The 13,173-nt window shown below is 31.3% G+C and overlaps 1 protein-coding gene, 1 long non-coding RNA gene and 1 pseudogene across 12 annotated transcripts; all 3 read right to left on the bottom strand.

Moving 5' to 3' along the window:
• Positions 1–455: 455 nt before the first annotated feature.
• On the bottom strand, positions 456–1,758 carry LOC123894539 (annotated as a pseudogene).
• A 374-nt stretch (positions 1,759–2,132) lies between these two features.
• Positions 2,133–3,008, bottom strand: LOC123895970. The gene is made up of 3 exons (XM_045946434.1): positions 2,735–3,008; positions 2,555–2,653; positions 2,133–2,461 (listed from the first exon to the last, which is right to left on the bottom strand). Exons 1-3 carry the CDS (start codon positions 3,006–3,008, stop codon positions 2,133–2,135), a joined length of 702 nt encoding a protein of 233 aa, XP_045802390.1.
• A 3,752-nt stretch (positions 3,009–6,760) lies between these two features.
• Positions 6,761–10,925, bottom strand: LOC123894538. Of its 11 annotated transcripts, none has more exons than XR_006803855.1 (10): positions 10,777–10,925; positions 10,655–10,699; positions 10,495–10,548; positions 9,983–10,064; positions 9,814–9,889; positions 9,045–9,113; positions 8,742–8,811; positions 7,981–8,078; positions 7,294–7,406; positions 6,761–7,147 (listed from the first exon to the last, which is right to left on the bottom strand). It is a non-coding gene; the product is annotated as an uncharacterized LOC123894538 (long non-coding RNA). The 11 variants fall into 11 exon arrangements; XR_006803857.1 differs by having other exon boundaries at positions 9,045–9,068; XR_006803856.1 differs by having other exon boundaries at positions 9,814–9,863.
• Positions 10,926–13,173: the final 2,248 nt, after the last annotated feature.

The following is a 13,173-nucleotide window of genomic DNA, read 5'->3' as shown; positions in this document are numbered from 1 at the left end:
CATGTGCTAAGATTACTTACAATGGTTTTAACCATTCAACATCTTCAACGCCCACTTTTTCACTCCACATCATTTTCTCTTTCTTCTACCTAATCATTCAACACACATTCAACTTTTACCCTCTCCAATAGTTTTTCTATTCAACACCCTACTCCACCACTTTCTCTACCCCACCACTTTCTATTTCATATTCTTATTTAAATTTTAATTTTTGTTTTTATGATTAAATAAAATTATAATTATCGATTAAAATTAAATTAAAATAATACACTTAACAAAATTTATTTAAATATTTTTTTATTTTCTTAATTTAAAATGCAATACATCACACAAATAACGTAATTAGTACGATACAAATTAAAATAAAATGCAATACAACACACAAGTTACGTAATTAATACGATGCAAATTAACTTAAAATATGAAACAACACACAAATAACGTATAGTACGAAACAAATCATCTTTAATCCTGAAACATTCCAAATTTTGTCCATATGTGCTTCACTAGATCTGCTTGCAATTCGTGATGAGCTTTTTGATCACGGAACTCGGATCTAGCACGCACATGATTTGCAAAAGCGGGTAATACCTCGGTTGAATATGGTCGCGGTGCACTAGATCCACTTTCCTCAGACTGCTCAAAATCGGTCCAACGTTGAGCATATGAATCTCGTTCATCCTCAACAATCATATTATGTAATATGATGCAAGACCTCATGATGATACTCAGATCGGCTATGTCCCACAAGCGAGCTGGTTCACGGATGATTTTAAATCGAGCTTGAAGCACTCCAAATGCACGTTCGATGTCCTTCCGACATCCCTCCTGATATTTTGCAAATAACTTATCGAGTTCACTTTGAGGAAATCTAATAGATTTGACGAAAGTTGGATAAGAAGGGTAGATACCATCGGCTAGATAGTATGTCATATCATAGGGACGTTGATTCACATAGAAATTCACACTTGGAGTCTTTCCCTGTTCCACGTCATCAAAAACAGGTGAATGGTCTAGAACGTTTATGTCGTTCAACGTTCCCGGACATCCAAAAAAGGCATGCCAGATCCATAGATCATGAGATGCAACTGCTTCAAGAATAACTGTGGTGGTTCCCTTATCCCCCCTAGTAAATTGACCTTCCCATGCTTTAGGACAATTTTTCCACTCCTAGTGCATGCAGTCAATACTCCCAATCATCCCTGGGAACCCCCGTAGTTCACTTACATGTAGTATTTTTTGCAGGTCATCTTGGGTTGGTGCTCTGAGATACACTTGCTCATACAATCGTATGATTCCTTTACAAAATCTACGTAAGCACTCTAATGCAGTAGTACCTCCTATTTTGATGTACTCATCGACCGCATCTGCTGCCATACCGTATGCTAACATTCGCATTGCTGTGGTACATTTTGCTAAAGGTGATATACCTTCTTTCTTGGCAGCATCAGCTCGCTGGGTGAAGTAGTTATCACTACTTGAAAGGTCCCCAACGATTCGAAGGAAAAGATGTTTTTGCATGCGGTACCGACGACGAAACATTGCATCGTCATATGTAGGCTCATTGGCAAAGTAGTCGTCAATTAGTCTTTGGCTTGCAGCTGTATGATCTCTATTGACATATTTTCTACTACGAGGTGCACCATCTTCCAATATTTTTTTTCGACGCTCTCTAAATCGGTTAAGTACATAAGTTTCTTCAACTTCACGATTTTGCAAGTAGGCTGTGACATCAAAATCACCGGTTGATGGATCCATTGTTTGTGATATTGGAAGTAGATTGGGTGAGATTTAGGATATTGATACATAAATGGATGAGTCCCTATATATAGATTCAATTTGGTCCACTGACGGATTTCAAATAATTATTTTATAGAGTTAATTATCAGATAAGGATTGAGTGGTGGACACAATAATTAAAGCAAGTTGGGTGGTGGACACAATAATTAAAGTAAGTTGGGTGGTGGACACAATAATTAAAGCAAACACGTAGTACAAATAGTTAAAACAAACATTACACTGACATATCACAATAATTAAAGCAAAGACTACACTGACTTATTCAATCACAATAATTGAAGCAAACACTACAGACAAATATTTAAAGCAAACACTACATTGATTGAAATTAATTATGGAAACAGTTCTTGGGCCAATGTGTCCAACATGGCTTTCTTCCGGTCATCGAGATTCTCATCAGAACTTAACTTCAGATACATTTTCATTTTCTTAAGTTTGTTTTTCTCTTGTTGATTGGAAACTACCATTGCCAAATGTTCCATCTCTTTCTCCTTCATTTTCATGTAATTATCCCATTCTTTGTCCACCACCTCTGTGGGTGTGGAAGCTTTCTTTTTTCCCTTCTTTTTGGCTGCATCCCTACCTATAGGACGAGCACTAAATCCTACAGAGTTTGAGCCACATGCATCACTCTCGTGAGATCTCTTAGATCCACTACTTCCTGAGTCAATATTTCCTCCAACTAGACTTCTAAAATGTGGTTGATCACGGAGAGCATGTCATTCCGCCATTAAATTGAATTTAACATTCTTACCACATGCGTATATTTCATGCGCTTTTGCCAAAACGTCATTCTCCGACCAACCACTTCCTTGCAAACGCTTAGCGCCATCATAAGCGCCAATCCATTTACCTAGTAATTTGTTCATATAATTAAAGCGGTTTCAGCATGCAATGTCATCACGAGGAGGATCGAATTTGCAATGCTCGGTACAATAGTCAGCAATATTATTCCAATACGTTTCACGTTTCTGGTTTCTACCGACAACACTGCTTGTTGAAAATTTAATCCACCCACTAATTAACACCAAATTTTGTTCAGTGTTCCATGTTGGTTGCGGGTGTTTCTTACTCTTAGGAGTTGTATCCTCTAAATTTGGAGTGACTTCATTAGCAATTGTTATTTGTGTTGAAAATTCGGGAAATTCGGGTGCACTACCACTTGGCATATAACCATTAAACGGGGGTGTTTGAGATGAATTTCCCATCATAGATCCATAATATGGATGGAAGTTAGGTATGTTTTGAGGAAATTGGTTGAAAAATGGATTTCGATTTTGATAATTGTTAGGGTTTTGAAAATTGTTGGGATTTTGATAATTGTTGGGGTTTTGAAAATTGTTGGGGTTTTGATAATTATTGGGATTTTGATAATTGTTGGGATAATTAGAAGAATTATTGGGATCCATTTCACTTAAAAAGATTAAAACTTCAAAAGAAAGGCTAATTAGAAAGATAATAATAAATTAAGATAGTGAAAAACTTGGTTTTTTTTCTGTGTCCAAATGAAATGAACCAAGTCTCTATTTATAGAGAAAAAAAAATCACGAATTTTGGTAAAAAAATAAAAAAATAAAAAATTAATTTGCAATGAGATAATTGAGTTCAAAGGATAAAAAAATCATAAAAATCCACCGGACCAATCAGTAGCAGCCACGTGGCTGCCTTTTATCCAAAGCATCTTCTCTCTCCGCGTGACCAGCTTCTGCACGCGTCATGTCCGCGCGTGTTGCGCACGCGCCAGGCAGCGCAAATAAAAACATGCCACGTGTCCTTCCCGTCAGGTTTCTTTTAATTCTTTCATCTTCTCTCTCCGCCAGTTCACATTAAACACACCCTTGCAATAGTTTCAACATGAAATGGGGGATTCAACACAATGGATTCAACACCATTATAACTAGTAAGAGCATCATTATATGATTTGTGACATGGCAAATAGGTGCAATAAGCTTTTGTGCATGTCTTACACTATAATATAAAAATTATGTATTTAATAAAGTAAGAAATTTAATTCTAAAAAGTAAAAACACAAAGTTCTAAAAAATGGTTTTTATATTTATTTTATTAACATGCGCCTTTATAACACATGTTAACATTCTCTTCTTATTATTATTGTTCAGGGTGACCGACATAAATCATCGCAAAATTTGTGGGGTCAATATCGTTTATCATGAGCTAACTAACTAATACTATTAAATGCTCATTCCGGTCTTTATTATTATAAGAAAATTTGCTTTTTAATTTTATAGAATAGATATATTTAGTTTATAATATAGTCTATATACATCAAGCATTCTATAAGTTAAAAAACAATTTTTTTTTTATGATAAAAACTAAAGAGAATATGATTTTAAAGGCATTTAAAAAAAAGAAGGTTTCAAAGGTGGTTGCATAGTGTCATGCCACACGGGAGAGGATCCCCTCCAGTACATTATTTTGTCCCGTGAAATCTCAGCCTTATATTGTATTATTACTGTAATTTATATTTTTTTTATTTGAAAAATGAATGATTGGATTTGGGACTGGACCTCCTGTAGTGAAAACTGCACAAGAGAGGATCCATTCCCCATGCCACACACAAGCTATTATGTACTATGTATGGACTTTCTCTCTTGTAACAAAAAAAAAAGTATCATGTAGGTAATGAGGACTCACATGGATGATCATTGATCCGATATTTTAATATGTGAGGTCAATATTATTATTTCTTTTTTACTAAAAATGACATTCATTCATTCAGATTAATAGAATATATCGAATAATACAATTTAAAATCGTTAAAAACTAAAAAGGCGTGAATCTGCGAACAAACTCAGATCAGCCCACATTAATAACATACAACGACAAAATGCCTATAAGGGTGCGTTTGATCCGTTAAAGAGTAAGTACTGGACATAACAACACAAGATAGAACAACACAACACATGACAGAACAACACAGAACAAATTTTTATGATATTGAACAATTTTGTGTTTTATACGATATTTGGTGAACAAAATGATATTTTGGTATTTTAGACAAGTTGTACTTCGGACAAAGAAGTTGTGCTGTGGTTTAGTAAGTAACAAAAAATTCTATTTTTGTGCTGTCCCTTGCCTCCAAATTTGTCCAGTCTCTGAAACAGTTTTACAATCAAACACAGTACTACTGGAGTTGTCCTGTCTAGTCCCTTGTTTTTTAGCAGATCAAACGCACCCTAAGTATCACAAAGCCTACAAATATGACAAACTTGAGGTGTTCGGAATACTCATGCTCTGAGTCTGCAACGTTGACGATGCCAAAATCATTGCTTGTTGAATATGCACTGAGTCGAATCTAATATGTCAATCGAACAAACACCACACCAAGACGGGGCAACAAAATAACGCCGCAACAAGACGACGACCAATACAACGTCGCACTAAGACAATGAATCAGAAAGAAGAAAACTAAATATAAGTGAAAATTACTTATTTAAATAAAATTTACCATTGGATTGAAAGTTTACATCATATATATTATTTGTGTAAAATTTCAGATAAATTCAAAATTATATGGTATGCCATCGAGACATATAAAGATTAAATACATTTAAAATAAAACGTTAATGTTGAAAATTGAAAATTGAAAAAAATCGATAATCTATTTAATCAATTTGATGGTTTATTCTAATATTATTATGTTAATTTATAAGTGAAAGCCACACATTTTTACTCACAAGTAGAATAAATGAGAAAAATGGAGTAGCCATGTTTTTATGAGTAGCCGTGTTTCAGATGTTACAAATGGGGACAAGTGGAGACAACCCAAAACCAATTTAAGACTATTTCATCAAACTTTGCCGACAAAAATAGCTCATATTCATGTTATCATATTTTTGTTTATTATTTATGTTCACATCACATTTTCCTTTCTTTAAAGTCACATATGTTTTCGTCTGGAAGTGTAACTCCTCTTGACAGCATATTTTTTCAAGAAGTATATTACTTTTTCCGATTTTATATATAAATAAAAATTGATTTTTTAAATTCATAAAATAATTGATATATTTAAACCATATTCTAAATTAGATGTATCACCTTTTTTCATAAATCTAAAATGGTGTTATATTTTACTTAAGAGGGAATAGGAATACTAAATATGACAAAGTCAAACTTCACTCTTTTGGTTGACCAACCCAAATTTCCAATTCTAAATTTAAGATCATGCAATTTCCTTTGGAATTGAAGTTACAAAACTCAACCTAGTACATATTTAATGTAAGAATAAAATTAAAAGAAAGAGTAGCATAGATATGTACCATATTTGTGTACAGTTTGATGTAGAGGTGAGAAAATTGATGGTCAGCTTGTTTGGAAAGACCAATAGACTTAGATTTAGCAAGAGTATTAAATAGAAGTTTCTATCATGATGGGTGGATAGTTTAATTTGTTTGATGCAAGAGTTAAAAAAGTTGAAGGTTGTTAATTTAAACCGGGTAAAGGAGAAAAAAATGCTAACTAATTGTTTTTTGCCAATTGTACCAAACTAGTGTTAATCCCGTGCACCGCACGGGTGCAACATGTTTACATAGTATTTAGAACTCGACTTTAATTTGAAAAGAAAAAAAACTTAATTTTTTATCGTTATCAAACTCCAAATGTTTTTATTGACACCATAATTAATTATAAACAATTTTTAGAATGTCTAGATTGACAATATTTTTTTTTAAATCAAAATATTTATAAATGGAAATATTATTAAGCTAAAACTTTGATCTATGTTTGAATCTGAAATCTCACGGTAGTAATTATCATTTTGTCTAAAACCAAATAAAAACTTACATAGTGTTAGAGCAAAAGCATTTAAAAGTCTCAATCACTTTTGATAAAAGTAATAATAATTTATTTATTTTGTAAATATTAAAAACTATAAATAAACTGAACTTAAAGTTAAAGGATAAATGAAAGAAGAAAAAAAAATATGATAAAACAAGTCCAATTGACACAACCTTCACAATCTTAAACTCATATTCATCATTGTCAATTTTCACAGCCTTCACAATCTTTCTTAACATGGACATTACCAATTTCATCATTGAGACAAATTTTCTCTAAGTACCAACTACTTGATCAATCTTGTATTCATGTTTGACATCAACAATTCATAAAGATATAGTTAATTTGTCACATTCTTACAAATTTCCAAGTCCCAACCTCATATCATAAGTTGTATTTCTCTATTCCTCCTCTATTCACCATATGTACTTGAACACTATGTATTCAGCTTCTTCCAAATCAACCGGGAAAAAAATTAAATTAAGACAATCAAAATACATAAAACTTCTACTACCTTTGCAAGAAGCAAGATGAATGGATCTTCACTCACCTAATAGCATAAAATACAATCATAAGTACATGTTCCAAGTAAAGTGGTTGTTTAATATAATAAGATGGCATCCCATGTACTGTTATTTATGATGATGAACAAATATAAAAGATAGATAGCAATAATAAATTAAATTAATGTACTACCTCTTTCTTCATCAATGAAAAGGAAGTAAGAAACTTCATGCAAATATCCTCTTCTTGCACTTCTCCTTTCCTTTTTACAGCAGCCACACATTTCATTGAGTCTAAGGCATTAACTAGGATTCAAAATTGGTAATGTAATTTTATTGGTAAATGTAAATTGAAATTGAACATAAAGCTATACAATATTGAAATTGAAATTGAACAACAGCCACACATTACAAATGAAATTGAAATTGAACATAAAGCTATACAATATTGGTAAATATAATTTTATTTCAGGAAATAGCTAGCAACCCATTTTATCCAATGTGTTCTAACCACAAAAAAAATATTAATAATGATAAGTTAACTGCTGAATTGAAAATCCAAAAAATAAATAGATCTCGTATTTGCATTATTGGAAAACAAAAATGAAAAGTATTCAGCGACTGCTGGTTCTAAAACCTTAAACAATGTTTCTTTTTCTCCATGAACTGCACAAAAAGTAATATGCCAAAGTTTAACAACGCTAAAAGAAATAAGTAATCTTAATAAAAACTTACTCATATTAGACATAAACTTATTAGATATGCAGTATAGTATAGTAATCTATTTCAATTAGTCATAAATTTATCAAACCAAATATGTATAGTGTAAAAATTTGTGCTGGAGCAATCTCCCATAAGCAAGTCATTAAAAGTAGTTTACCTACGAGAATGACAAAAGCTCCAAACTCCTTTGTGAAATGCTCGATGACCAAAATCCCCGAAAGCTATAATTTTTCTTCTTTCCATTACTTTTAGCTCCTGCATATTTCAAGCACCAAGAAAGAAATGAATTGATGCAAAAAATTAAAACAGATACGATTTACGAAAATATATAATTACTGAAACACAAAAAGCAATGAAATAAAACAAAATGACCAAAAGTTTGAGACCTTTATGAGTTCTAAGAACTTTCTTTCCTAAAAGGGATCAAATTCCTTGAAACACAGAGGAACCAATATGCAAGAAATAACAAACGGTTCTTATGACACTTGATTGCATGTATTACATTTCATTGCATATATAACATTTCATTGCAGAAGATAAAAGTATTTTTCATTGATTCCAAAGACTCTAAATTTCCACTGGATTAGACATCTTAGAAAGAGAAGACGCTAAAAACTAATTAAAAACAAAAACATAAAACTCAACTTCGTCTAGAATTCCATTCTTTTTTATTTAGAATTAGTTAGATCTTAACAAAAGATGTAATGAACCAATAACAAATAAAACTCAAAATGAAGTGTTATTTCATAAATTAAAAAGCCCATAACTGAAGAGTAAATTTCATCAATCTCTCATTCAATGAATTCATTTCTAAAATATTTGAACCATGTTTCTTAGCCCAAAAATATAAACATAACCTACAAAAACAAAAGATAAAATAAATGATTGATGCGTCTTTCCATCCCTTTCTATAATTACCTTACATACATATATGTAGTCAAGCAATTTTCATCTCTCATACCAAACTTTCTGCCATTATTTCCTGTTGCTGAAGAAAAAAATAGAGAAAAAGAAAACAATAAATGAGGAGAAAAAAACCCAAAAATCATGAGAGAATCTCTCTCACCCGATTGTGTTCATGGAGAAGAAATACATTCAATCAAATTAATAGTTGAAAAGAAATTTAGATGAATAACAAACGGGGAAAGGCAAAAAACACCCAAAATGGGGTATCTCCGGTTAACATTTGGCAAGACTTTTGTTAAGAGTATGGATTCTTACCAATAGCTGGAACAATCATGGGATCTGCAGACCAAAACCATCTTAAGGTTAGGAAAAAATTGTCGTCCACTGAATTAGAAAGTGGCATGCAATAAAAAATCAAACATTTGCATCAGCTGATAACATAAAGAGAGATGACAAAAGAATACTAACAAAATACAAATGATGACATTTAAGTAAATATCATAACCAGAAATAAGGCAGTGAGACACTAACAAATTTAATTAATTCGAAGTCATACCCAAAGTTAAGCCTAACAGGAAAAGCAGAGTTATATAATATCATGCATGAGCAACCTAGTTCTCATTTTGAAGTTTATAACAAATATAGCTATAAAAAAAGAATTAGATCCCTACCTAAAACTGTGCTATATGAGTGCAACAATTTTTCCTCTTCAAAATATATCCATATCAATATAGTAAAAAAATAATAATCCATGAAAATCAACATGACATGTAATGAAAATGAACATAACAGTAAGAGTTAAAAATACAGACAATCGAACCCAAACATAAGAATATTAGGCATGCCTCATGAATATTGGAAGGTTTGGATCAGATCATATTTAAATACACAGTTGAAGAAAACTTGAATAAAATTTTTTTATTGAGATCAAATTCAACTGGTAAGAATTTTCAAAAAGAAGATATGCAGTTTAAGAACTTATTTAACGTGAAGGAAAAACTCATTTTAAGACCAATCATTGTGCTTTTGCAAATTAACTCCTCCTCTTGGTTGTAAATTTAAACTGAAAAATGCTTAACTTTACCTTCCACAACTCACAATTGTCTTCTAAAGTTGTCCATTGAATCTCGTCGCCTAGTGAATCAAACTTATATAATCATCTATCAATGTATCAACCATTCCAAATAACTCATAATTGAATCAATACTTCAAATTTAATTTAGCTAACAGAATTGTGGAAAATAATGACCCACCTATGGCAAAACTGATATGAAATTGTGTACAAACCTTTAGAATATAGTATTTGCCAGAGATTTTTTATGCACACAAAGAAAACTGTATGTATAGTTAGAAGATTATATCTGAAAAAACCTGTCTAATATTGTTAAAATGATGCATATTATAAAGGCCACAGATAAAGACATTCAAAATTAAGTCCATGACTTATAGTTCTATTGTAGCTACCACAATTTTCCACATGGGCATTTTATCAAACACCTGCAATGCATTTTATCTCAATTACTAATTCTATTTCTATCCCCACTACTACCCACACCCAAAATCAAGTAGTTTAACTAAAATTGATAAATCAAGTAGTTTAACTAAAATTGATACTGGGATAACAACTCACAAATTTTAACAATCTGGCATATAAATTTGCAAAAAGAACAAATATTTCAAGTGCGTGAAATGAGAAGGGAAAAATGTTTATCATGCATAAAAGTTATGGGTAGAAAAAATAAGCATGGAGAAGATGGAACTTTACCAAGAATTGAGATGAGGAATCCTTACAACCCTAACCTTCATTCTCCATGCCTTCCTACATGGATGTAAATCAGAAACCAACTCAAATGAAAAATCCATTACAAAGCAACTTACAATTAAAAGCAACAAAATGGGCTCAAATCCGAAGGATGAAGACATACCATTGATTAGGGTATTTATAAGGTGGATGGAAAACTTGTGTGATGCTGCGATGGAGAAGTAGGTGTTGAGCAAGCATCAGAATCAAAATAAGAATATAAAAGGAATAGAATCAAAATCTTACAGTGATGAAGGACAAAAGTGAGATTCTCAGTTGGAGAGGGATTTGAAAAACGCGCAATTTTCTTGAAGCTACAGCGTCGGGGGACGAGGGAGAAGGTGCTGGGTACGCGCCTCTTTTGCCCCTAATAGTATTATGTGAAGCGGTTTCTATTGTTAATAGATAGGATTTATCATTAAGTAATAATATTTATAAAAGTTCGTCTATGCGGGAATTATGAATTTCAATAAAACAATTAAAATTAACTTAGGATTAAAACAATAAACTAGTATCCGGACCCGTGCCAAGCACGGGGAAAAATGTGACAAAAAAAAAACATTTTAATATGTTTTAAATTTAAAAATAAAAAATAAAAAAATAATATAAATTTAACATGCATAAATCAAATATGTTCAATATAAATCGCATTTACTTAACTTTTGCTTATAATAATTACTAAAATTTTAATTTTTTTTTAACACACTGGAATTTGTTCACTACACATGTAGTAAAATTTGAAATGCCTACGTGACCGGAGGAATTATATATTTGTGTTTTGATTATAGTTTTTAAATGATAATATAATCTAATTAAAAAAGAATATAATAAATATTAATTTTAGTTAAGATATTTAAATTTCTCAAAAGAATCATATATTTAAGGACGAATCAGTAATAATCAACTATATTGATTATTTTTTTTAGTTGACAAAGTTTGTGTTTTTTTTTTTTTGGTTTTTCACAACCAGTTTAATCTGGTTCGGGGTCAGTTCTGACATCAAGTGATTTCAGCTCCCTCCGGATCGCAGTTGCGGGGATCGAACCACAGTCGTCCATACCAAATTCAGCGCCAATCACCACTGAACCAACCGACAATTGGTAAAACTTGTGTTTTAAAATCAAATCAATAAATTTGTTAAAAAAAAATAATAATCAAATCAATACATTTACGATTAAGTCACCAAGTAGAAGTTAAAAGTTTCTAAATAAATTGTGTCGAAAACTAAAAATCATTATATTAGTTACAGTAATATATATCTCCAATAGATCATTATTAAAGGGAAAATTCATAATTTGTCCAAATAAACTACTAAAATAAAACCGTTAATTTTTTTTTAAAAAATAGATAAAGAAGATAAAAACACATGGTTATGAGTTCATATTTCTTTTGGGTGCAGAATAGTTAGCCTAGTGTCCGACGTACAGTTGCGTGAATGCGATCGCCCTATGAAAAACATAAAACTTAAAAAATCAAAATTGTATACCGTAAAAAATATATATATAATAATATTAATAAATAAACATCAATAATTTGTAAAATTAATAATAATATAATTACTTTAGCATCCATGAGCACCATCTCCATTGAGAATGGCAGTTTATCTTTCGCCATATCTTTGACATACCAAAGACGGACGACTCTGACGATTATCTTCCAATTCTCCTTAGCAGGTGTGATTTCAGAAATTGCATCGTGTTTTGGTGCCATTGGAAATAGGAAAATGAAAAAAGAAAAAAATAGTAGCAAGCTGAAGAAAAAAATAAACGTATGTGAGTGTTCTAGGAGATGTAGAATGTTTGTTAAGTCTTCATGTTTAAATAGAATTAAGGGTTGAGCAATTCTAGTGTCTGCATAACTTATTGCCTAATTTTTAGGATCGGGATTTGTGGGATATAAATCAGTTTAGGAAGGAAATTATTGAATATAGTAATATTGTAAAAAAAAAAATGTGTACGTAAATTTTTTTAGGCTGAATATTGTATAAAAAAAATGTGTACTATAGTTACCTTGTTTACCTTATTTTTCCCCGTGCTTTGTTTTTTATTTGGTTCACGAACGGAATTGGAGAGATTGATATTGTTTGACCAACTTGAATGGTTTACTCATTATTTTAATTATCATATATACAATTCTTGAACAGGTTATTTACTAACAATATCCTTAGATAATTAAGTGTAATGAATGGGATTGATAGAGAAGTTTGGTAACAATATCGACATTTACTAACAAATCAGAAAATAGGGTATGCATTTATACTCATATGATTCGGTTTTATTATATGATCATGATCGAATCAAAATTCATTAAGTCACATTTTATATGCATTAATATCATTCCATGTGTTTCTTATCAAAAATCAGAAACTAAAAGAGAGAATTTGGGTGACTTAATTATACTGAAAAGGGTATTATAAAATACCCATCAATTCCTAAACTCAAACAGACTAACCATCCACTTACGGTTCTTGAACAGGTTATCTCAGAAGCTTGATGGTATTGCTGTTGATTTGAATGAATTTGACGTGATTTTATGGGGAATGGTAAAAATTATTAGTCATTAATATTATTAGTCAAAATTTTGACCAAAAAAGAATTAGAAGTAGTAAAAAAAAAACTTTCTATAATAAAGGAATGCGATCCT

Source organism: Trifolium pratense, linkage group LG7 (genome assembly GCF_020283565.1).
Source record: "Trifolium pratense cultivar HEN17-A07 linkage group LG7, ARS_RC_1.1, whole genome shotgun sequence".
In the NCBI taxonomy this organism is placed as follows: Eukaryota; Viridiplantae; Streptophyta; class Magnoliopsida; order Fabales; family Fabaceae; genus Trifolium; species Trifolium pratense.
This window is presented reverse-complemented; position numbering and strand designations above follow the sequence as displayed.